General features: G+C 46.1%; 1 protein-coding gene across 1 annotated transcript in view; it reads left to right on the top strand.

The window, feature by feature from the left end:
- LOC142591628 (protein 5NUC-like) overlaps window positions 1-11,360 on the top strand; it is a 162,611-nt gene extending 151,251 nt beyond the window's left edge. Inside the window, exon 5 of the mRNA XM_075703926.1 lies at window positions 11,092-11,360. Coding sequence (XP_075560041.1) covers window positions 11,092-11,360 — 269 coding nt within the window. The remainder of the gene's footprint in view (window positions 1-11,091) is intronic.
- Window positions 11,361-25,372: the final 14,012 nt, after the last annotated feature.

The following is a 25,372-nucleotide window of genomic DNA, read 5'->3' as shown; positions in this document are numbered from 1 at the left end:
TCTCACAGCCACAGCCATCAACCTCTATTTGCTAGTAGCCGCTGCGAAGGTCCGTTGATGAGAAGCATCGAGCATGTCGATGGCAGTCCAAAATGTCGTCGATGCAGGGAAGGGGATAAACGTTCTTCTTCGTAATGTTATTTGGCTTGCGATAGTCAACGCGAAAACGCAGTGCACCATCTTTCTTTTTCACCACAACCACAGGTGACGCCCTTGGACTGGTGGAGGGCTCTATGATGTAGCCGGTAAGCATTTGTTGGACTTGATTTCGGATGGCGTCTTGCTCTTTGTGAGAAACGTGTTAGGCACGTTGGCGTACGGGTCTTTCATTCGGATTTGTAATATTTATATGTTTCTCAATAGGGGTTTGGTTGACCTTCGATGTTGAAGCGAAACAGTCTGCAAAAGACTGTAAAACGCTCTTAATGCTAGCTTGTTGTCCACATGATAATTTATAATTGACACCAATTGTGCTGTTCGCTGGTGCGTCGCAGTGAGAATCCCCATCATTGTGTCCTACAGTTAAACTAGCACGAGAGTCACTGACTAGCTCCAAACAGGCGATGACAGTTCGTGGGGCGAAGTGCTGGTATTCATGACTGAAATTGGTCACTAAAATCTGAGAAGTCCGTGACGACAGCTGCAAGATACAGCGGGCTACGCAAACCTGTCCAACCAACGAGACTTACAAATTGCCTTCAGCGATTGCGAGGTCGGCAGGATCATCGTCTGTTTCTACGGTGATCAACGCAGTACTCGGGGGTGGTAAAGTAGCGCAGTCACCCGAAACGCCTAACACCGTGGACTGTGTGTGATAGTCGTCCGAATGAGTTGCGTGTTGGCTGGAAAAGTGAAAAAGCAGCTCGCGAAGGTTTATGATTGTGCTGTACTCCCAGTGAAAGTCCACGCCGAGTATGACCTGCCTAGAGCACTCTGCTAGTATAATATATGAACCAACAAATGTGGCCTCACAAATTTGAACCCTCGCAGCGTATTTGGCGATCGGCGTGAGAACATGACCGCTTGCTGTACGGAGTTAGATGCTGGCCATGGTGTCGTCACCTTGGGAAGTGCAGTAACCCCTTCTCGGCTCATGACAGAATAATCGGCACCAGTATCCACAAGAGCGGTTACCGGGTGGTTATCTACAGAAACGAGTATGTTGGCTGAAACAGGTTCACGGTTTTCAAAGGAAGGTGCCGAAGGTATGCAGTCGTCGTTGCCATCGTCGTTATCGTCGTCGACGTCGTCATCGGGGTGTCGCAGCGGAGGATCTTTCGAAGTGCGTTGGACAGCCGCCCCACCCTCGAAGGTAGCTGTTCTTAGTTTCCCCGACTCGGGCTCGCGGGCTGGTTGCCCACGGAAGCGGTGAACGTCGTGGAGCGGCTAGGCGACGCTCATCGTCGAACAGGTGGTGATAGTGACTAGCGCCTCTACGGAGACGGTGATCGAGTTGTTGACAGTCACTGTTGAACCGGTGGTAACTGTGCGTACGGCGACGAAGGTTGACTGGCTAGGTATTGCTGGATTTCTCTCGGACGCTCTCCCTCACGTGGGCGACGAGCGCCACGGTGATAGCCCTGGAGTGCTATTCTTCGTTAGTAGCAGGCACGGTACAAGGTGGCCCGATTCGCCACAGCAGAAGCAGAGTGGCTGATAGTCAGGTATGCGCCACACGTCTGCCTTTCGCGTATTGATTCGGGGGCTCCTGGACCCGTACATATTTGTATGTGAAGCTTGGCCCTAGAAGTGGCACAACGGTTCTTCAGAAGAAGGCGGGTTACGGTGGTTCACGGGTTGCGCAGGCAGCCTCACTGCTTGCGCATAAGTCAGTAAGGGGATGGCTTCAGGTCTGCTTTGCGGGAATGGCTGTGCCACCTACCGGACTTTGCGGACAATATATGTGAGGGATGTTACGGTCGGTTGAAATCGCACTCCCTCTAATCGATCGAGCTCCTCCCGCATGACGCTACTCACAAGTTCTCGAAGCGCATCGGTGTCACAGGACAACAAAAGAGAAGGTGTTGATCACAGGCTGATTTGGCAATCGTAGATCGAGGAGTGTTGCTGAAGGGCTCTCTCCATTGTTGTCGCCTCACTGACGAACTCAGCTACCGTAACTGTAGGCCTTCGAATCCGTTCGCTCTTTCACTGCACGCATCAGCATCAGCATCTTCGCTTCTGTCAGGCCATGGTCAGCCCGCTTGAACAGACGCGACATGTCCTCTACAAACATGGCTACGCTTTCGTTCAGCTTTCGAACCCTACTCTGAAGGGCTTGCTGGGTTCGCTCTTTTCTTGCGAGACTTCTGTACGTATCGCGTATCTGCCGTTTAAATTTTTGCCAGCTGGTGATGGATGGCTCGTGGTTGGCGAACCATGTTCGGGCAGAGTCCTCTAGGGCGAAGCACACGTTCCTCAACTTTTCTGCCCAATATTTGAAGTCAGCCACTCGATCGACTATGGTGTCCATATAATGGGATATAATAGGGCTCAGTGAAGTTAGGAGGCAAAAAGAAGCATATACAGTGCTAAAAAAAAGCGGGCACGTCCTGTGCTACCAGGGCTTAGCGGAGAGACGAGAACTAGGAGTCGGATTCCTGATTAATAAGAACATAGCTGGATAAATACAGGAATTCTATAGCATTAACGAAAGGGTGGCATGTCTTGTTGTGAAACTTAAGAAGAGGTACAAAATAAAGGTTGGACAGGTCTACGCCCCAACATCCAGTCATGACGACCAGGAAGTCGAAAGCTTCTATGAAGACGTGGAATCGGCGATGGGTAAAGTCAAAATAAAATACACTATACTGATGGGCGACTTCAATGCCAAGGTAGGCAAGAAGCAGGCTGGAGGCAACGTAGTGGGGGAGTATGGCATAGGCACTAGGAATAGCAGGGCAGAGTTATTAGTAGAGTTTGCTGAACAGAATAATATGCGGATAATGAATACCTTCTTCCGCAAGCGGGATAGCCGAAAGTGGACGTGGAGGGGCCGGAACGGCGAGACTAGAAATGAAATAGACCTCATACTCTGCGCTAACACTGGCATCATACAACATGTGGACGTGCTCAGCAAGGTGCGCTTCAGTGACAATAGGATGGTAAGAACTCGAATTAGCCTAGACCTGAGGAGGGAACAGAAGAAACTGGTACATAAGAAGCCGATCAATGAGTTAGCGGTAAGAGGGAAAAATAGAGGAATTCCAGATCAAGCTACAGAACAGGTATTCAGCTTTAACTCAGGAAGAGGACCTTAGTGTTGAAACAATGAACGACAATCTTGTGGGCATCATTAAGGAGTGTGCAATAGAAGTCGGTGGTAACTCCGTTAGACAGGATACCAGTAAGCTATCGCAGGAGACGAAAGATCTGATCAAGAAATGCCAATGTATGAAAGCCTCTAACCCTACAGCTAGAATAGAATTGGCAGAACTTTCGAAGTTAATCAACAAGCTTAAGACAGCCTACATAAGGAAGTACAATATGGATAGAATTGAAGATGCTCTCAGGAACGGAGGAAGCCTACAAGCAGTGAAGAAGAAACTAGGAATTGGCAAGAATCAGATGTATGAGTTAAAAGACAAATCTGGCAGTATCATTACAAATGTGGATAAGATAGTTCAAGTGGCTGAGGAGTTCTATAGAGATTTATACAGTACCAGTGGCACCCACGACGATATTGGAAGAGAGAATAGTCTAGAGGAATTCGAAATCCCACAGGTAACGCCGGAAGAAGTAAGGAAAGCCTTGGGAGCTATGTAAAGGGGGAAGGAAGCTGGGGAGGATCCGGTAACAACACATTTGTTGAAGGATGCTAGGCAGATTGTTCTAAAGAAACTGGCCACCCTGTATACACAATGCCTCATGACTTCGAGCTTACCGGTATCTTGGAAAAACGCTGATATAACCCTAATACATAAGAAAGGGGACGCCACAGATTTAAATTATAGAGCGATCAGCTTACTTACTGTTCGTTGCATACAAAGTATTTACTAAGGTAATTGCAAGTAGAATCAGGAACACCTTGGTCTTCAGTCAAGCAAAGGACCAGGCAGGATTCCGTAAAGGCTACTCAACAATAGACCATATTTACACTAACAATCAGGTGATAGAGAAATGTGCGCAGTATAACCAACCCTTATATATAGCTTTCATTGATTACGAGAAGGCGTTTGATTCAGTCGAAACCTCAGCAGTCATGGAGGCAATGCGGAATCAGGGTGTAGACGAGCCGTATGTAAAAATACTGAAAGATATCTATAGCGGCTCCACAGCCACCGTAGTCCTCCACAAAGAAAGCAACAAAATCCCAAAATCCCAATAAAGAAAGGCTTCAGGCAGGGAGATCCCATCTCTGCAATGCTATTCACAGCGTGTTTACAGGAGGTATTCAGAGACCTGGATTGGGAAGAATTGGGGATGAGAGTTAATGGAGAATACCTTAATAACTTGCGATTCGCTGATGATATTACCTTGCTTAGTAACTCAGGGGACCAATTGCAATGCATGCTCACTGACCTGGAGAGGCAAAGCAGAAGAGTGGGTCTAAAAATTAATCTGCAGAAAACTAAAGTAATGCTTAACAGTCTCGGAAGAGAGCAGCAGTTTACGATAGGTAGTGATGCACTGGAAGTGGTAAGGGAATACATCATTTTAGGACAGGTAGTGACTGCGGATCCGGATCATGAGACTGAAATAATCAGAAGAATAAGAATGGGCTGCGGTGCGTTTGGCAGGCATTCTCAGATCATGAACAGCAGATTGCCATTATCCCTCAAGAGAAAAGTGTATAACAGCTGTGTCATACCAGTACTCACGTACGGGGCCGAAACCTGGAGGCTTACGAAAAGGGTTTTACTTAGATTGAGGACGGCCGAAGGAGCTATGGAAAGAATAATGATAGATGTAACGTTAAGGGATAAGAAAAGAGCAGATTGGATGAGGGAACAAGCGCGAGCTAATGACATCTTAGTTGAAATCAAGAAAATGAAATGGGCATGGGCAGGACATGTAATGAGGAGAGAAGATAACCGATGGTCTTTAAGAGTTACGCAATGAATTCCAAGGGAAGGGAAGCGTAGCAGAGGGCGGCAGAATGTTAGGTGGGCGGATGAGATTAAGAAGTTTCCTAGGACAGCATGACCCCAATTAGCACATTACCGGGGTAGTTGAAGAAGTATGATAGAGGCCTTTGCCCTGCAGTGGGCGTAACCAGACTGATGATGATGACGATGACACGATAGAAGTCGTCGAACCAGTCTTCCACGTCCTCAAAAGGCTCACCACGGAACGAGCGCGGCCAGCGTGACGTGTGGAGAACCAGCGACGCAGGAGCCCCTTCCGCACCGTGTGTCTCCGGTGTCTGGCTTGCGGCTGTGGTTGACATCCTCGACAGATCTTGCAGGCCGTATTCCCGAGGCAGTCTTTGAAGCCGTCGGATTTTATATAGCTTGTCGATTCCCAGTGCCTGGGGGTCAGAGTACATGGACGCCTACCCAGCACCTCCACCAGTTTGTCACAGACAAAGCCACAAAGATTTCGGTCGACGCTATAGATCTTTTATAAAGCTGTCCTGGCACCATCGTCGTTGTCTTGTTCTGGGATCGACCGAACACGCCTGGCATGTGCCACCGAATTGCACCGAGTGGCTGTCAGTTGTTTCAAGGTCGTGGCAATATGCATATTTCAATATAGTCTAACATGTGACTTCAAAACGTTATTCATTATCTTTTGAAACAAAGCTGGTGAATTCTTTCAACCAAAAGGCACTATTCATATATGTCGAAAGGCGCCACAAATGCTTAAAACGTTTGGTCTGTTCTTCTAAGTGCACTTGTCAAATGCTTGCAAACATCCAAGCTAGAGAATTTGCTGCAGCCACCAGTTTCTTTGATAATTTCGTCGATGTGTGGCATCCGGAAAGGTAACTAGTCAGTTTGTTTGTTAATTTGCCTGTAATCGGTGCTAAGTTGATACGCTCCCTCTTATTTCGGTGCTATAGTGATGGCTGATGCCAAGGAAGGAAGAAAAATGTCGCAGCTTTGCCCGCAAGACGAAGCATCGATTGCAATAGCAAATTAGTAATCAACTATACGAGCGGTGGATAGCAGTTTTATCGCCCGTATAAACGTGGAAACATTCCTTTACACAGTGAATTAACAAGTAATGTGTCATCGAACACAGGCAAACAAAATCACATGACACTCGATGAGCGCCGACACGTTGTCAAAACGGTGGTGTGAGCAAACGCGGCAGCAGCAGCGAGCAAAGAGAGCTTCTTGCGGTCTATCGCTTCAATACAAGAGCGACAAAAACAAAGGCGCACAAAGGTATGAGCCGTCTGCAGATGCTTTTCGAGATTTTCGAGATAGATTTTCGGCATATGCGACAGCGCGTGTCCGCGCAAAGTACGCACTTGTTGGTGGAGTGCAAATCGCCCCCCCGCCCCCCCGCCTCCCTCCCTCGGGGCCACTTCGCTTTCCTCCTTATATGGCGCGCAAGATTGATCGCAGTACCTCTTGCCCCTGGTCGCGAAATGCGTAGTTGCTGCCGGAGCAGAAGGCCGCCGCCTCCCCCCCACCCTCTCTCTCTTTAGCATACGGACGACAGCGCGCTTGCTGTCCGCTTTCTTTATTCGCGCACCCAAGATTGAGCCGCGATAGTCGGCTTGCATCGCTTGCTTTCACTCGCACATGCAACATACGACGCGCGGCTACGTAGTTATCGCCCTTGGACATTGTACGGAACATTACGGCGACCGCGAGGACGATGGAAACGCCGACGGCGATGCCAAAAATGCACCTGGAGTGTCTCCATATAATTGCTATGGCCATAAAAAGAAAGTTAATTTAGGGCTAACACTGAGGCCCAGTAAGGAAGCGCGCTTGCTCGGCTAAGGACAGTGGTTTATCCGCCGAGCCCGAGTGCAGCCACGCACTCCAGGAAGGAGGGCGAGGGTAAGGAAAATAACGTGAGGGAATGGCATGCGAAGGTAGACGTGGACGGCTGGATGAAACCAGCGCCGAGCATCTTCTGTTGTTCTTTCTTCAGCCATAGCGTCGTATACCGCGACATGTATGCTTTCGTTTCACAACTGTTGTATCCCGTCGCTCAAACAGCATTTAACTTGAATATGCTCTTGGGATAACATCCTACACAGAGGACTTCCGGGTGCACCCTGGTGACGTCATCCGCTTTTGCGGGCTTTCGAATGCTTTCAATAAAAGGGAGAAGGATGATAACTGACGATCATCTTGAGTGGTAACTTGGCCATCCAATTGAAGATTTGGACGTAGCTCTTGCATTACTGGGCATGACAAAAGCATTTAATATTTTACTCAATCGAGCAACAGCGCTTTTGTGACAGTCATGCCCTGACATGTGATCATTACCTCCGCCCACTCAATATCCACTTGTTTTTTTACCCTCATATCCACAGACGCCGATTGTAAAACCTTTACTGGTATTAAGTCCGGAATATATTTCTCCTTCACAACAGTTATGGGAGCTCCACTGGGAACCAACGCGCTAATTTCTTTTCTATTTACATGTTAACATGTTAGATGTGCGTGTGACATGTAATGTTGCCTGTTAACATGGGCGTGTATATGGACAAGTTATTGACTTGTTTACTCGGTGGAGCCATTCCATATTGGTATTTCACACTATGAAATTCTACCCCTCTTACACATTGCTGACAATATCGTAACTACTCACAGGCTGCTGGAAATTATAACACAGCTCCTTCATATTCTGCCGAAACTCATCTGTGTTAGATTTTCACAGCTAAAAACGGGATCGCATGTCTTCCGGAAGTCCCAACGTAATGAGCGGAACCAGTGAAGGCGGCGAAAGATCAAAGTCAGCTAAATACAGCAGTCTTCATTTCTCAAAGATATAGTGAAGAACGCGCCCATAGTACTACTTGTAAGATATAGCTTTATCCCAGTTTTGAAGCTTGGTCAAACAGAATGAAATTAAGAAGTTCCGTTTCCAGTCGTTCCGTGGGCGTATTGAGCTTTTTCAGATGCTCCAAACTAATACAAAATCTTGCACTGCCTTCCAAAGTACAGCCGCATATTGATAACTTTATCCTCCCGCTGGCAATTCCTGTCACAGGCGTGCTCTAAAAACCAAGCTCTTCCTGGGCATTCAAGCGGAAAGTTGGGCGAGTTGGTATGCACTCATAATGGTAACAGCTCGATCAGAACGAAGAGGGAGTGAGATATTCCTTGATTTGTGTGTTTCAGTAAACCTGGTTGTGAGTCAGCGCCCGTCCTGTGACCTTTCGCTCCGTCGGCGTTTTGATCGTGCTCTTACTATTACGAATTCCTGGACAGTTCCTGCGTACGACCAATCTTAAACCTCTGGTCTGACAAACTGCATAGGTGTCGTGCGCCTTTGGCGAAAGTTTTCTTGCAGTAAAAAATCCAACAGTTTCTTCTGTTGGTGGCTATTCGTTTCTTGCAACTGTAGTATGTCTTGTAGCAGCGCACGTGGACGGCGGTCCTCTAAATACTAGTTATGAAAGGTTACTTCCGTTTGCAACCTTACGGCGACTGCGAGGACGACGGCAACGCCGGTGGCGCCAAAAATGCACCTGGAGTGTCCATATAATTGCTACCGTCATAAAAAAACTTCACTTAAGGCCAGCAGTGAGGCCCAGTAAGGAAGAGTGCTTGCTCTGCTAAGGACAGTGGTTTATCCGAGGTGCAACCACGATAATCTCAAGAACGCGCAACCTCTCTGCCATGCTGAGGTTAACTCATGCCAATCTTGAAAGACCTGGCCTGCGTTCGATTTCTGGGAGTCAAGTTTGTAGTAGTAAGAGTGCAATATAATCAGTGCTTACCCGAACAGAATCACTCTTCAGTGCACATACACTATATGGGGTTCACCGGCTCACCACGAACAACTGTAAGGTTGGTGCCCATTGGCCATGCAAAATCGGAGCGGCGCAGGCGAGTAGCACAAGGTTACATATCCGACTGCGCTAAATTTGTAACAGAACAAGTAACCAGGCCAACAAGACGGCCATCTCTCTTTATCAGCTCCTCAAAGCCACACACTTCTTCGCCTTCTGAAGCACCTTCCTCACTTCTTCTTGGGCTGAGTTCAAGAAAGACAGAGGACTTGCTTTATTCTGATGACGCTTTTTCGCTTCGAGTTCTATGAGAAAAGAACTGAAACGGTGCCTAATATTAGGCTGTCAGATCGTCAGTGATGTATGCCTTTGACCAATGTAAGATAAGGCACCTGCACTGACGTTTTGGTCGTAGATATCTGTGACAGTTAATATATAGGAGCGTGAGTGAACAAATTCTACGTCCGGGCTCACGAGAATGATAAGATCATGCGAGCTATCAAGTACTTATGTACATGCTAATATATTACATGCATAATATGCGCGCCATTGATCGGCGCTATGGTTATTGTCATTGCCGTTGCGTAAACCACTACGATTGGCAGTGTTTGCACGCAAGATGAGGGTCATGAGAACCTAACGTAGTCGTGTTACGCATGCGAAATTTTTGCGTGCCTAATGACTACACGTATGTAACTTATGTGACACTAAATTTCAATCCAACTGAGTGACAGTTGTAGGTTTAATGCGCAGGTCCACCACCTATTAGAAGCAGGTTATCCCAGTGTAGCAGTGGCCACTGTGGCTGAGCTCCTGAAGAAGTCGGTTTCGAGGGGGACGGACGTGATTACAGAAAGCAGTAATAGCAAAAGAAAGAGTAGTGGCTTTTCCGAACATTCATTCAGCGTCGCACAGGCTTAAAAAAGTTGCAAGCAGATATGATGTTAATGTTGCTTTCAGTGCTCGCAATAAGCTAGGTAAGATATGCGCTGCTGTACAGAGGAAAAAGTAGTTCATAAAAGGCATAAAAAGAGCAGATTTTTGTCCAGTTAAGCAGAATAAGAAAAATAGTTTTACTGAATGTCGTATGGGTGTGGTTCATAAAATTCCCCTTAGCTGTGGCCAGTTCCACGTAGGGCTAACGGAACGGTGTAATAATCAGAGGCTGATGGTGCAAAAAAGGTCGTTAACCGGTGGATCGCCTTCTAATCTTTCCCTACATTGCCAAGATTGCAACTGTACACCAGAGTTAGATGAATGCGCGATATTGTAGAGGCATAAGAATGAAAATACGCGTCTTATGGCAGAAGCATGGCATATCTATAATGGTGGAAGTGCGTGTGTGAGTCAGCCTTCGATTACTTTACATAACGAAGAGATTAAGTGCCTTAACAATTATCCGTCATGTAGACTGGCACATGTACCCGATTGACACGTGGTGATACCATTCCTGAGCTTTCGCAGATGAGTTTAGTGTCTTCTTTCTTTTTTCGCCTCAGTGCTCCCTTCAGTTGATAGTCGGCGTTCGTGTTGTCCACTTCTCTACTCTTGTGTCCTCTCTGCACGCCTCACTTCTTTTTAGCATGATGAATCCTTACCAACTAGCTGAGCTTTCTGTCGTTCTAAGACAATTGTAGCTGCGCTATTCAATGAGTATTTAGTAAATTTAGGTAAGATGTAAAATGCGCGGAAGACCGGACAAAGTGAAGACGAGATAGAGCGCTGTTTTTTCCACTTCCTGCCATATTTTACGCTGTTTGATTTATTTTTCAACTTGTTCCCACTAGCCCACTTCAACAAATACCTTGATCAACTTACAGTGCGTAAAGATTTATTACGGGTAAATAAGTCTGCAATGAGGAGGTCGAAGATACATAAATGCTACAGTAGCACAGAAAAGTAGTCCTTCGTCAAAATAAAATAGCACTTAAGGAACAAAGAACAGGCATAGGCAACACGCGCCCTTGTTCTAGCTTCCTTTGTTCCTTTGCGCTGTCTGATATCGTCGATGTTAATCTTACAGCTTGGACAGCACACTATTTCATTCATAATAATTATATCACTGGAATTACTTGTGAGGTACCGTAGCACTAATGACTTGAAAGATCCCGAAATCAATCGACAGCTTTGTTTACAGTATCAGTTACATTTCGTAAAGGTAGCACGAACTATTCAATTCTACTATACTTTGGTAGTAGATTACTATCTCTGTTTTATTCTCACAGACGAAGAAATGCTTTCAAGACTCCAGCTATATAAAAAAATAGTAGACGACGCTGTGAAGGAAGTTGTCGGATCCACTAAGGTGCTGCTGAAAGCAAATGACAAGCTCTGCCGCTACAAAGAGTGCAATGCGGTGAACCTGATGGCTGATGCTTTCTTTGACTATTATACAAATAGAGACAGCGCAGTGGATAAGGCTTGGTCCATCGTTAACGCCGCCGTGCTGAATGCAGGAATCGCAAGGGACTCTATTCAACCAAAATGTGAGTAAGAATTCTTATTTATTTATTTACTTACTTATTTATACCATTATTTCATCTCTTCTTTGTTTGTTCGTCTGTTTATCACTATTGTAGCCTTTGTAAGGCTCATACTGAAATGGACGTACAAACGTTGCTCAGGCCTAGCGCTTTATTGTACAAGGGATCTGTCAATCTCAGAAGAAAATGCAAAAGATTCAGTAGGTACACATTGCAAACTACAAAATTTGTCAATACAAATGATAAGCTGATATTACATCTAGCATAACGTATGGTAAAGAAAAATAACGGTTGATCGCTCTTTCATAGGAATCGCTAGCACACGAAAGTGAAATGGGCCTTCACAGAAGCTGTTCCACGTTTCCTTCGTGAACTCACGGTCCACTGCAGCGAAAGGCGCACAATTTTGGGGTCGGCGACCGTGTTTCAGGTTTGCTTGGCGCGCGGCGTCCTGTTGGCCAGCGGCATCCTGCAGGCCAGTCGCTATAGCGAAGCACTTTGGTCGGGCTCCGTAATGCCCTGGGCAGCCAGTTGCGACGTGGCGAGCTTCAGGAATGAGAGCGGCAGATTCCGCAGCGTGCGCCTCGAACACGATAAGGCGCTCCGCTTCACACTGGCGAGTTTCGCGACGGACCAAAGCGAGAATCGCCCATCGACGTCGTTGCCTTTCTGCGCCGCTTAGCGCAGCAGTTTTTTTACAATCGCAAGCGAAGCAGTAGACGGCGTGGAAACACTGCAGATGCATGCTCAACCTGCACTCCGTAAGCGATGACGCGTCACAGGCTAATCTGATGCGAAAGACAAAGCATACGTAAGAACTGCGTTGTCACCTCAGCAGAAGGCCTACACCTCCTACACCAGGCTACACAGCGTTGGAGCCTCCGGTGCGGATAGGAAGACGAAGACGACGAGCTATAGGCTCGCTTCCGAACGCCCGTCTGTAATTTTAAGTCTTTTTAGCAAGTGTAGAGCTCATTTTTACTCTTTGTGCCTCTCTTTCACCGAACGCCGGTCTGGGGGTCACCGTCCTGCGAGAGAAGCACAGCAAGCTGCTCCCAAAGCGCACCGGATCGAAGCAGCGCGGCGAGCCTCCGCCGTCGGCCGCCCTTCGTGATGCTTTGATGGCATCCGTCGCAAGCAATCAGCAATCAGGTCAGCACGTTGCTTCTGTAGACCACAGAGAAGATGAGCAAGCAAGGAAAAGGCTTCGTGAAGATGCCATCGACACAAGGCAATCTGCAGGAGACAACGAAGAGATGGACCAGACAGCCTTCACTGTTGTCTTTTAAAAAAAGAAAAGAGCCGCAGGTGTTCCTGCTATATTCAAGCCAACTCAGCCTGACAGCAGCTTATGGAAAGTAAACCCAAATCTTCTGGCTTCTGCTGTCGTGACAACAGCCCAAGAAAAGATACTCAGCCACCGTCTCAACAAGGATGGCAGCCTCATGGTGACAGTGTCTACACTTCCCGCAGCCAATCGTCTCCTCACAGTGACACATCTATCGGGTATGCCTGTAGAAGCTCGAGTTCCATACTCCTAATCTGCCACGTACGAGAGGATACAGGACGTTCCTGTTGAGTACTCAGATGACGACCTCGAGGAGTATTTGAGCGAACAAGGAGTCATATCTGCTAAAAGGCAAGTTTTCTACGTCCCTAACGAAGATGGCGTAGTAACGGAAACCCGAAGACGCTCGGTCATCCTGGAATTCTCTAAGGACGCCCCTTTACCAAACCGAGTGTCGCTTGGATTCTGCAGTTATCCCGTGACGGAATACATGGGGTCTGCTACTCAATGTTTCAGATGTCAAAGCCATGGACATATAGCGAAATATTGTAAAGGCCCCATCCGCTGCAAGATATGCACTGGTCCACATACGCATAAGGAGCCTACGTCACGTTCCCAGCCTCGGTGTGCAAACTGTGGAGCTGAGCATGCTGCGTCATACGGAGGGTGTCCTAAAAAGAAATTAGCCACTCTTGCACGGACGATGGAGCAAATCCAAGGAAAAGTGCGGAAATGACGAGAACCACCACCAAATACGGAGATGATGTATACATCTACAAACCAAAAGCAACACGACACGGTGCAGCGCAGCGACACGGCTTTGAAAAAGTCCTACGCCTCAGTCATGAAAGAAAACCAGCAAAGGCCTTCAACTGCAACGAATCCATCAAAGCCCTCAAGTGATATAACCTCCAGCCCACGACCGCAACAATTGTCCTCAAGGTCGCAGCAGAAGAACAGCAAGAACCAAGAAAAGTTGTTACATGGTAGCACTGCAAATGAGATATCAAGTATGCTGATTCCCATGATGTTCGCCGCAGTCAAGGCTATTCTCCGCGCCAGCCCATCGTTTAAGAGCATCTCTGAAGTAGAGGCCGTCCTGGCTTTGGAACGGCTAGTGTCGTCTTCTTTCACGGCGCAAAGCCGTAATTCTTCGCAGTAGCAAAGATGGCTTCGCCAACAATCGTCTCACAAGCGGTGTCCACCAACAAACACTTCCGCACATGTACTATATTCCAGTGGAACGCTCGCGTCTTGCGCTCGAATTTAGCAGACTTTAAGCATCTTACGCGAGTGTACCGATTCCCTTTTTTAGTCATTTCCGACTCTCGCGTCGACGAGCACTTTAGGATAAAGGGGTAATATTTTCATCATTCAAGGCGACAAAATGGAATTAGCCGACTGCTCGTTGGATTTCGCACCGACATACCTGCCTCTGCGATTGACGTAGCACCACATGACAAGAACGAATATATTTGCGCAACCACAATGATTGCACCCAAAGTGTTTACCCTGATCGGCGTCTACTTGGAACCAGGATCACCTTTCGACGTGACAAGATTGGAAAACTTGTTGACAAACACTCAGTCTCCACATATTATTTGTGGCCATTTCAACGCACATAACGAGATCTGGGGCAGTTCACATGCACGTGCTCGGGTGCCAAGCTGGCGAAGCTTTTTGCAAAATACAATATAGAGCCCTTGAACGATGGCAGCATAACATACCTGAAAAATCCGACGGCAGTTAGCTTCATTGGCGTCGCATTCGTATCAAGTCAAATGGCCCCTATGTTCGGATGGTGTACAGATTTCGATACTCACTACCCGATCCTAATCTCTGCCCATCATTTTCGGACGTCGCCTAGGAAAGTGAAACTGAAGTCGGTAGACTGGGAAGCTTACACAGCAGCCGTAAACAAAGGAATCACAGCCTCGACTATGAATACAGAAATAGTACCGACAATAGCTCATTGTCTCAAACAAAGTACCCGCTACGCCACTATGCATTGTAATGTACCAACAAACGACGAGGAATTTGAAAGGTTATGTGCCATTCGAAGGCGTGCCGAAAGGAAGGCTCTACGTACTAAGAATATCGAAGACCTCAGAACTTGTCGACGGGCACAAAGACATATACGCCGTTACCTCACCAAACTGGACCGAAAAAGGTGGAGGGACTTTTGTGGGACACTGGACATACGACAACCGCTGAGCAAAATCTGCCGAGTCGTCAGAGGCATTCGCAAAGAGCCGCAACAGCTTTATCCTTTTATCGCCCTCTCATTACATGAGCGCGCATCCCTGAAAGAGGTGGCAGAGCAGTACTGCAAGCTCCTTTCCAACGGGGCAGAACCTTTGCGACAAATTGCAAGTCGTCAGCCTAATCCACCTCGAGCTACCCTTCCTGACTTAGAGTTACCATTCACCATCGAAGAGCTCACGGCAGCAATCGGCGACGTAAACAATCGATCATCACCTGGCCATGACGGCGTGAGTTATGAAGCGCTCTCAAATCTATGCCACACATCTCGCCTATGCCTTCTGGAGTACTACAACGCCCCATGGATAACTGGGGAGGTTCCTACGGAATGGAAGCTTGCGAACGTCATTCCTATATTGAAACCAGCGAAGCAGCCAACAAATTACGGCTCCTTCAGACCCATATCTCTGCTTAACTGCGTGGGGAAGCTATTCGAAATAATGATCTACAAACGACTAAATTGGTTCCTGGAAACTGCAAAAGTTTACCCGGAGGAAATGAATGGCTTCCGGCAAAATAGATCCGCAATTGATAATGTCATTGCCTTGGTGTCATCAATTGAAGAGGAATTGGTCTCTGGAAACATACCTACTGCATTATTTTTAGACATTAAGGCAGCATATGATTCCGTCTATCATAAAGCAATACTTGATGCTTTGGAAACCCTTGGTCTTGGAGGACGGCTCTATGCATGGATTGAAGACTATCTTCAAGGACGCCAACTTTTCATGTCTACCCCGGATGGCCCCACGGCGCTTTATGCCGTCGAGAAGGGAGTGCCACAAGGAGCTGTGTTAAGCCCGGTATTATTTAATTTAGTCCTCATCCATCTGAAAAGAAACCTGCCCCCTGGCGTCAAAATCACACTGTATGCGGACGACATCTGCATTTGGAGTGCGGCGCGTTCCCGCAGTACCCCCCAACAACGCCTACAGAGAGCACTAGCAAATATATCCGCCTACCTAAATCCAAGGGGTCTGAAATTGTCCCCCGACAAAAGCGTTGCCATGGCTTTCACGCGGAGGTGTATAGAAATATACCCACTAGTGTTGGGTGGTCGTGCCCTTGCATATGTCAAGACGCAAAGGTTTCTTGGAGTGACGATCGATAGGAACCTCACATGGTCGCCCCAAGTGAAAAAACTGAGTGAGAAGATTTCCTCGGCGTCGCACGTATTCCGATTTTTAGCAGGCTCACAGTGGGGCAGCAACTGTCGATCAATGGTGCTCCTCCATAAGGCCTACGTCGACGGAACACTACAATATTACCTCCCGATCCTGCACAAAATATCTCCCATAAGCAAGAGAAAACTCGAGGCAGCACGAAACAACTGCCTTCGCGTATGTCTTGGCCTTCCGAAGGGGTCGTCCCGCTCAGGGACTGTAGCAGAAGCTGGATGCCTGCCTCTAGAAGTGCTGTGTTCGCAGGAGACACTTAGGATACACCTCCGCCACGTCATTCATACGAAGACTGACTTTTTAAAGGATATTTCCAGAACCCGTGCTACATCTAGCTTTGGGCAGGCCGTCGGAAGCATATCTATTTCGATTCCAGCTCAGGCGTCACAAATTATGCCGCGAAACATTTCACCATGGACACTTTCCCCACTGGAAATCGTGCCATATATACCTGGAATCAGTGCGAAAAAGAAAAAGCCTCAAGCAGCGACTTATCAGATAGCTTTAGAATATATGCGCAAAGAATACGCAGCCGCAACGCACATTTTCACAGATGGCTCTACAACTCCACATCGTTCATCATGTGGACTTTTTGTTCCCTCTACAGGGCAACGATTCTCGTTTCGTCTTGAGCGAGCGACATCATCTACTTCAGCGGAGCTATATGGCATTAAGGAGGCCCTTGTGTATGTACTTCGACAGCAGCCGCCAAAGACATGGGTAATTTTCACAGACTTAAAATCAGCCCTACAATGTATGTGGAACAGGCACAAGCGCTGCAATAATCAACCAGCAACATTTAACATTGCTTATCTTCACCACAGGGCTAAGATTGCTGGGCATAACATAAAGTTCCAGTGGATACCTGGCCATGCCGGCATTTCGGGAAATGAAAGAGCGGACGAAGCTGCCAGAAATGGACTCCAATACCGCAAGTTCAAAAGAACATATTTTACAAAAGCCGACGCTACAAACATGGCAAAAAAATATGCCTATCAAGAAAAAGACCGCATCTTGAATCTGCCGCTTCACCAAGATAACTTCCTACGTTAGATTGACCAAGAAATGAGACCGAAAATTCCACGACCAAAAAAAATTATGTGGTTTTACGTGCCAAAACCACTTTCTGATTATGAGGCACGCCGTAGTGGAGGACTCCGGAAATTTTGACCACCTGGGGTTCTTTAAAGTGCACCAATCTAAGTACACGGGTGTTTTCGCCTCCATCGAAATGCGGCCGCCGTGGCCGGGATTGGATCCCGCGACCTCGTGTTCAGGAGCCCAACACCATAGCCACTGAGCAACCACGGCGGGTAAATTCCACGACCACTTCCTCGACACTTCGAGACATTGTACCATCGCCTTCGACTGAACGTGGCATACACGAACAATTATCTGTATAGCATAGGACTTACCACTAACCCATACTGTGATAACTGTCGCAACTTAGAGACAATTGAGCACATATTACTAGAATGCCCCGCGCACCGCGACGAGAGACAATTTTTTGAGCACCAAATGGAAATGATTTGCCACGAACCGTTAACGTTACCGAGCGTCTTAGGTCCAATGCCCGGCCCTTCAAAACAGCAACGGATTTCGGATTTATTGTTCAAATACCTGACAGAAATTGGTCAAATAGGAAATCTTTAAAAATTGCATCCTTCCTATACAAAAGCCTAAATTTACCTGCCATGTCACCTGTAAATATTAGTATCAGTTCCACTCGGACATTTCATATTTATTTTTATCCTTGTTTTCTCCCACTAATTTCTGGAATCTTTTAATCCCATTCTCCATTCCTATACAGAGTAGCATGCCAGCGGTTATATACACACCGGCAAAATTCTCTGTTTTTCTAATAAAGAGCCCTCTCTCTCTCTCCCCCCTCCGGTGCGCTGAAACTGCCGAAGCGCTCATTGGCGGCGCTCGTTAGTGTCATGATGCAGTGCTTAGCTTTACCGCTCCTAGATGGATGCGCCACCCCTGTCAACAGAGCGAATATTTTACGTGTTCGCTTCGACGTCACATTCTTTACGCGAAGTTGATGGTAGACCCCGGCTTAAAAGGGTTTCCTTTTAAACAAAATCACACGTGGAAATAACGCATTGAGGCATTTAAATACGAACGTATTGGCTAATGTACAACACGAGGACACCGGGAGCACTGTCTCAGTTAGCAAGATGATAAGAGATGCGATGAAATTAAGACCACCACTGTTTTGAAACAGTTTCACGCATCTGTTACTAAACGTAAAGGGTCATTTGAGTCTATAACTGAGATACCACTGTTGCATCGTTCCCTTTGGTGGGCATTTTTACCACGTTGCTAGCTATGCATTGCAGAACGTTGAATAAAATATATGCTACTGTGTCGTACCCTTTCTTGAACATTTTTGTTTCGTTGCGTGACATCGCCATTGCTGAGCGCACGGAAATTCCCTGTACTTATGGACACAGACGACACAATGAAGCCTCTACGTATAACACGAAGACAATTAGTGATCTTTAGCCGCTCCTCTCAAGATTTGTAGCTACCGCGTAAGGACATAGCTAGGTATTAGTGACAATTAGTTCAGGTTTTTTTTAGCCAACACATGCCGCATCAACCTTAAGAAAAAATCAAATTCCCACCATTACGTATGAGATTCCGCACACATAAAGAAAACAGAGTAAAAATAAGCACACTCTGAGCCGGACTCTTGACCTCGGTACTCGAAAATGAGGGCGCTTATGTATTAGCGCTACCTCGAAGATCGCTTGGCTACTTGCTCTACTGGCAATAAATCAATGGTTTTGCTAGACGTCTGGTATTATAGATTGCTGGCATTCCACATGAGATGCATGGTCGACATACTGCTCCCGGGAAACTTCCGTTGAATACGGTTCTTCCTGAGCATTTTTCTTTCAATGCGTAATCATTCTTGGGCAACTCGCCTAGAAAATCTTTCCGCCAGTCTGTCGCTCCGTCCATTACGCGTCACACGATATGCTCGATAAAGAAATGAAAAATAAATTCGAAACGAAAAACATTCACGGTGGTGAGACTCGAACGTACGAATCCACGCTTAGAAGCCCAGTGTCTTCCACACCACATCCACAAGGTGGATATATCTGAACAATGTGTATGTGTTCCACTGAAGGTACAAAAAAAGTCAAATGAGAACAATTTGTATGAGTGCTGGTTTGATATATTTGGGGAACGCGGAATCTAGTGTTCTCTTGGACCACCTGTAGGACCATCTTGGACCCTTGGACCATCTCTAGGACCACATATAGTTCGGACTTGGCGCCTTGGAAACATCTGAAAAATTCCGGTTTTGCCGATATTTAATGCCACACAAGCCACATCCCCGGCTGCCGAGGGATGCGCCTTCCGTCCAAAATGCCATCCATCCATGCGCATTGCGTCGCGCAATACAGGGCCATAAGGAGTCAATGAGTTGATAACGAGTATGACGTGTGAGGAGGGGTTATACGAGTCTCATCACGGTCGATAATCATTTGACGCAGATGGAAAAGGTGCTAATGAGCGTAAATGCTTATAATGGTTTTGGAGCAATTCCGATAAGGCTGATAAGGACTAATAAGGGTTCATAAGGTGAAGCTAATGTCCGATAAGGTTGATAAGAACAGCTAATGGTTGATGGTGACACGTATACATCTTTATATTTTTTGCGGGGACTCTATTTCACCCGCTGACCTAATGTTATCGCTTGGCGCAAGACGCGCGTGCATGGTTTGGAACTTACACGGCTGTTATCGCTGATTTTATCTGTTTTGCGTGTATGTTCTCGCCAAACTTTGCAGTCAGATTGTGCGCGCGACACGAATCGTGCACTACACACAGGAAGACACGTGGGCACTAGCGATTACGCTGGAACGTCCGACGAGGCATTCTTAAAAGCCGACGCACTTGACCCACTGAATCAGATTTTGACCATCGCCAACTACGCTCGCCGCTATCGTTGTGCGTTGAGTGTCACTTGCATTTGTGGGTACAGGTTCGCCCAATAGGGAATTCCTTTCGCGATTCACAGTTTTGCTACTGTGTTATTCACCATCACTACATACTTGACAGAAAGGATTGGATCGATTGCGACAAGGTTGATAACAACCGTTAAGGGTTTACACTTATTGGATCAAGTTGGACAAGATCGATAACGACACCAGGCTCCATAGAGATGAGAAATGCCGCGCAATGCTTACGCATACTTAAACAGATCCAGTATAGTTTCTGCATAATTATTTTGTTTGGGCACTACTATTGCTGGGGGCCTGCGTAAACGCCAGCGTTTTGTTTCATACGTTTCCTATAAAACTGTAAATCTATTGTTTAGGAGGAAGTTTTAGGCCGCGCCTATCTCCGATGCGGGCTACTCAGATGCATCTAAAACGCAGGAACGTTACGAAGCGAAGCTTGTATTGCCTTCTCGTTTCGGCGTCGGTGTTGGTGTTGCCGTACAAAAAAAAAAAGCCAAGGCGCGCAAAAAAAGATTCCTTGTCGCATTGCGGATTCGAACCACCGTTCTCCGGGTTGCGAGACCACCACGCTAGCGGATTCAGCCATTTTCTTTTTTCTTTCCTTTATTATTCTTTTTTCTTTTTTTTGTTTCCTCAATTACAACACCACGTAAACATATACAAAGCAGGTCACTTGGGGCAGAACAATAATATTAAATCATTTGGTGAGACTGTACTGATTTCAAAGGCCTTCAATGTGGATATCACAGACACCAAACTGCCGTACACTCTGGTGTTTCCATGACTTGCTTGAGGGCATCGCGCGTGTACCTGGTACTTTGACTTAGGTTTTGCCTCGCAGACATTTCATCTACGCGGGCATTCAAGAAACCAATGCGCGTTTTCCACACGCTACTCATACACAAAAACATAATCATGTCAGCCGTCACTTCCCCTGCGTCAGCGCATTGTAAGAACCCAATACCGAAAGGGCGTAATGGCAGTTCACTCTGCAGAGATCGTTTGAGAACATCAAACAAGGAAACGAAGTCTAGGGCAATGGAAGATGTTGCGCTGAATAATTTCAGGTTTCTTCCATATGTTGCAGTCAACAGACCACGGCTTCACAAGGAGAGTGCTAGAATGCAATTGAAAAAAATAGGTGGTTTTCGCTGAAGATCCAAGCAGCATTTTTTTAACGCCTTTCAGCACATTGCCTTCAGGTCCTAAGTTATCGTGCGGTATACAGGAATCGGCAAGAAAACATCAACCAGATCACAGTAGAGTTTCATACGTGTCAGAGAAGACAAAGGTTCAATAGAAAAATGTGCTTTCAGTAAAGAAAAGGACATAACAACTTCTCTCAGAAAACCAATTGGTGATGGTGTTTGCTCATTTGCTGATGAGACAACCCACTGAGGCAAGGAAGAACGTAATCTCGCAGAAATATATCCATTTGGTTGTTTAAGAAAAAGAACCTAATAAAAATGTGTTTCAAAAACAAGTGTGTTAGCCCTAGTCCCTCCTTCTTCATCGAATGAAACAAGTTACACCGGCTAGTTTTTTCCCATGTGGATCCCTTATATATACCACAAACACTCTGTGAAATTTCTGCACCGAGATGCTTGCCATGCATAACACTTGTGGTACATAACAATCTTTTGTAGCTAAAATAAATTGCAAACACTAGCTCTTGAAAACATGGAAGAATTATGCCCTCCCACTTTTCTGTCTGATCTTGAACTCTTCTAAGATCTTCCATCTAATACGCTGCACTGCCACGATAATATTGCCATGGCACCCCAAGTATGCGCAACGCAAGGTACGAGCCAATCACAGGCGTCCCCTCCCTCTGGAGGAGAGAAAGGGAGTGGTCGCTTGCTCGCTCGTCTCGCGCCCGCCGTTCACCGGCGGTTAAGGCCCGGCAGTCAGAGAGGGAGGCCGCGTTTGGTTTCTCCTGCCGGTTGTGTCGGTTGCGTCGAAGAAACGGCAGGGGGAGCGGGGTCGCGAGTCGCGCGTTCGGCCAAAGAATCATCATCAGCCTGGTTGCGCTCACTGCAGGGCAAAGGCCTCTCCCATACTTCTCCAACTACCCCGGTCATGTACTAATTGTGGCCCATGTTGTCCCTGCAAACCTCTTAATCTCATCCGCCCAGCCAACTTTCTACCGCCCCCTGCTACGCTTCCCTTCCCTTGGAATCCAGTCCGTAACCCTTAATGACCATCGGTTATCTTCCCTCCTCATTGCATGCATTGACCATGCCCTTTTTTTTTTCTGGATTTCAACTAAGATGTCATTAACTCGCCTTTGTTCCCTCACCCAATCTGCTCTTTTCTTATCCCTTAACATTACACCCATCATTCTTCTTTCCATAGCTCGTTGCGTCGTCCTCAATTTAAGTAGAACACTTGTTGTATTCATATAGGAGGTTGTGGAGAAGTACTGCGCCAGGGTGGCCAATCCTGCTCTGGTTAGGGAGTGCGTTACCGGTTCTGGTCATCGGGATCAGGATGCACTCCAGGCCAGTTGGTGTAATTTTATGAACATGCGGATTTTTTAAATCCAAAGTATAGGGGGCGTTTGATGAACGTCTTCGGGAACTCGCTCGAGAAAGGGCTTGTTATGAACTTGCCAACCTCGCCGTGAGGAAGCGCGAAGCAGAAGCGTTACGACAACAAAGAGCCGTGGATCCCGAGCTTCGCTTGTACGCTTCCTTACAGTAGTGGAAGGGTGGTCAATTGTTTTATGAGAAAACCACTGAACCTTATTTAAGTGAAATTTGTTGCGTTTAACAAAGAAGGTATCTTAGAGAGACTCCGCAAATACAATTTTGATTTGTGGCATGGAATGTTTTTACAAGACTTGCCGGACATTGGTAAATCAGAAAAATAAGAATAAAGGCAGCATGAATTTGCAAATCTGTAACTCAGCATCAAAAACAAATGACGCATTTTTATAAACAGCATCCGTTGGAGAATGTAAAGTGGGCAAGTTTTACATATGAATTCACAGCCTATACGTGTTTGCTACAAGGCTTCAATATGTTTTACAAATGTTCCATACACAAATTATTGCCATACTTCAGAATGGTGTCTGATATATCATTTTTGTCCACTCTATATGTATTATTAGGTGCAGCGTACAGAATTAAGATGTAACTTTTAGTTTCTATGGCACACCGTTAAATACATCAAGTTTTTTCCGAAATCTTGTAATAGCTATGATTTTTTGTAAGAAAATGCTGACAGCCTAAATAACAAAATCGCTTTCTGAAGTAGCTACATTTTGACTTTTTTCTTCTAAATTCAGCATACTTCATCATATTCGGTGTCCAGGTGGTCAATAAAAACGATTGCCGATTTCCCACGAATATAATAGAATCCTCAGAGTTACCTGATTATATTAAAGAGGCCCTCGGCCACTCTTCCGCAGAAAAAGAAAAATACAGATAAAGTTAATTTGGTCTATTTCAGAAATACTTTGCCGCAAAAAGTTATTCAGTGAGTTCAGCTGAAGGGAAGTTATTAGCCATCAAAAATCGCGTTCACGGTGTTTTCGCTACTTCAATTATTTGGACTACGAAGGGTACGGCGGAGCGGGTTGAGCCCACAGCGCTCCGCCCGGGTGAACCTCACCGAAGCGCGCCTTTTAAATTTCACTTTGGATGTTCACGTAGACTAGAGATGTAAAATTTCATAAAATTTTGAGGGGGTATAAAAACAGAGAACTGATTTCTACCGTGTTTATTTTCTTAAAAGTACCAAAAATTGAAAAAAAAATATATGGCTGCGCAGAGAGCTACGAAAAACCCGATGCATTCATTTCTCTGACACTGAAAAGAATATAATTGTTACATAATTGCTTCAGAAAAGTCCCAGCAGAGCGTCCGGGTTCCGAATCTATGCACCGATTTCACATCAAAGTGTCAAGACAATCAGTTGTATCAATCTGTGACCGATTCATTTCCGCTTGACGCGTCAACAATTCGCCGTTCAGCGTACGAAGCCTTACGGACATTGAGGTTCGAGTGCACGCACACAGCTCTTGGATGCGATCCACTGCGAGCCTGTTGCGTAACTTTGTGTGCACATTTGAAAACTCGGTCCAGTTTCTTTCACATGCCGCAGAGGAAGGGGAAATGTGCAGTACGCGAAAGGCTAGGGGGTTCAAGGGCTGCTCGAAGCAAAGTCCTTGCGTCTATGTGGATGGATCCAGGTGCTTCGCGGATGCCCTAACTCCTTCTTTTGACCAACCATTTAGGCGTGTGGAAAGATCTCGCGTCGCAACAGAATACTGCGTTGAAGCTCTGTTTTTTTTTTTCAATTATATCCTGGTTGCGAAAAGAACAAAAAGAAACATTTTTTTTCGCTCAAATTGTCAATGTTATTTTCAACCACTTGCATCTCTGAAATAGACGCCACTATTTTCGATTTTGGTGCCTACGACGCGCCAGCCGTGCCAAACGTGGTTGTCCTCAGGTAGCCGCAGTGCACTCAGCCAGTTGGCCAATGGCCACGTAGGAAGGAAAATAACTTTTCCTTCCTCTATTATTGGGGCGGAGACCCGCCCCACGGCATATTTACGTACTTTCGTTGCGGGTGCCGAGGCAGATCACACATTCTACGTTCTTAAAACTGTGCTTTATTTAAAGTGCAAATTTGTTTACACCATTTTCGCCAAGCATAAATTTTTGAGGCATGGATTAGATGTTTTCAATTTTGCTGTCATTATGAAGCGCGTCGTGTGCTAGCGAGCGCGCCTTCCTTGCGCGGTTTTTGTTGCAGAGAGCTTGTACAGCAAATTTTTTATTTAATTATTTATTTGTTTTTCTGTGCCAACGGATCTTTTAGGCTGCTACCCACTTTAATTTTAGCCAGTTGAACTTCTGTATTCAACGTACTTTTTTTTTTAATTAACCCGTAATTTTGTCTCAGCAACCGCTGATCTCCAACATCAAGCTATGTCAGAAAATTTCATCATGCTGTTTCATGCCTGCATCTTGTCGGTAAAGTTATAAACAACACGGCAAATAATCGAAGAAAACAATATTATGGCGAAGTAAACCAGGTTAGTAATTAAGTACGTGACAGGAAGAGAAGCGGATGACTACACTGCTCTGTAAATGAAATGACGCATAGACATATTTACGACTTACACACACACACACACACACACACACACACACACACACATATATATATAAATATATATATATATATATATATATATATATATATATATATATATATGTGTGTGTGTGTGTGTGTGTGTGTGTGTGTGTGTAAGAAAGTTTAGCAGATACTTTAACTGTAAGCATTAAAGAAGTGATAAC

This window comes from Dermacentor variabilis, chromosome 8, assembly GCF_050947875.1.
Source record: "Dermacentor variabilis isolate Ectoservices chromosome 8, ASM5094787v1, whole genome shotgun sequence".
Taxonomy (NCBI): Eukaryota; Metazoa; Arthropoda; class Arachnida; order Ixodida; family Ixodidae; genus Dermacentor; species Dermacentor variabilis.
This window is presented reverse-complemented; position numbering and strand designations above follow the sequence as displayed.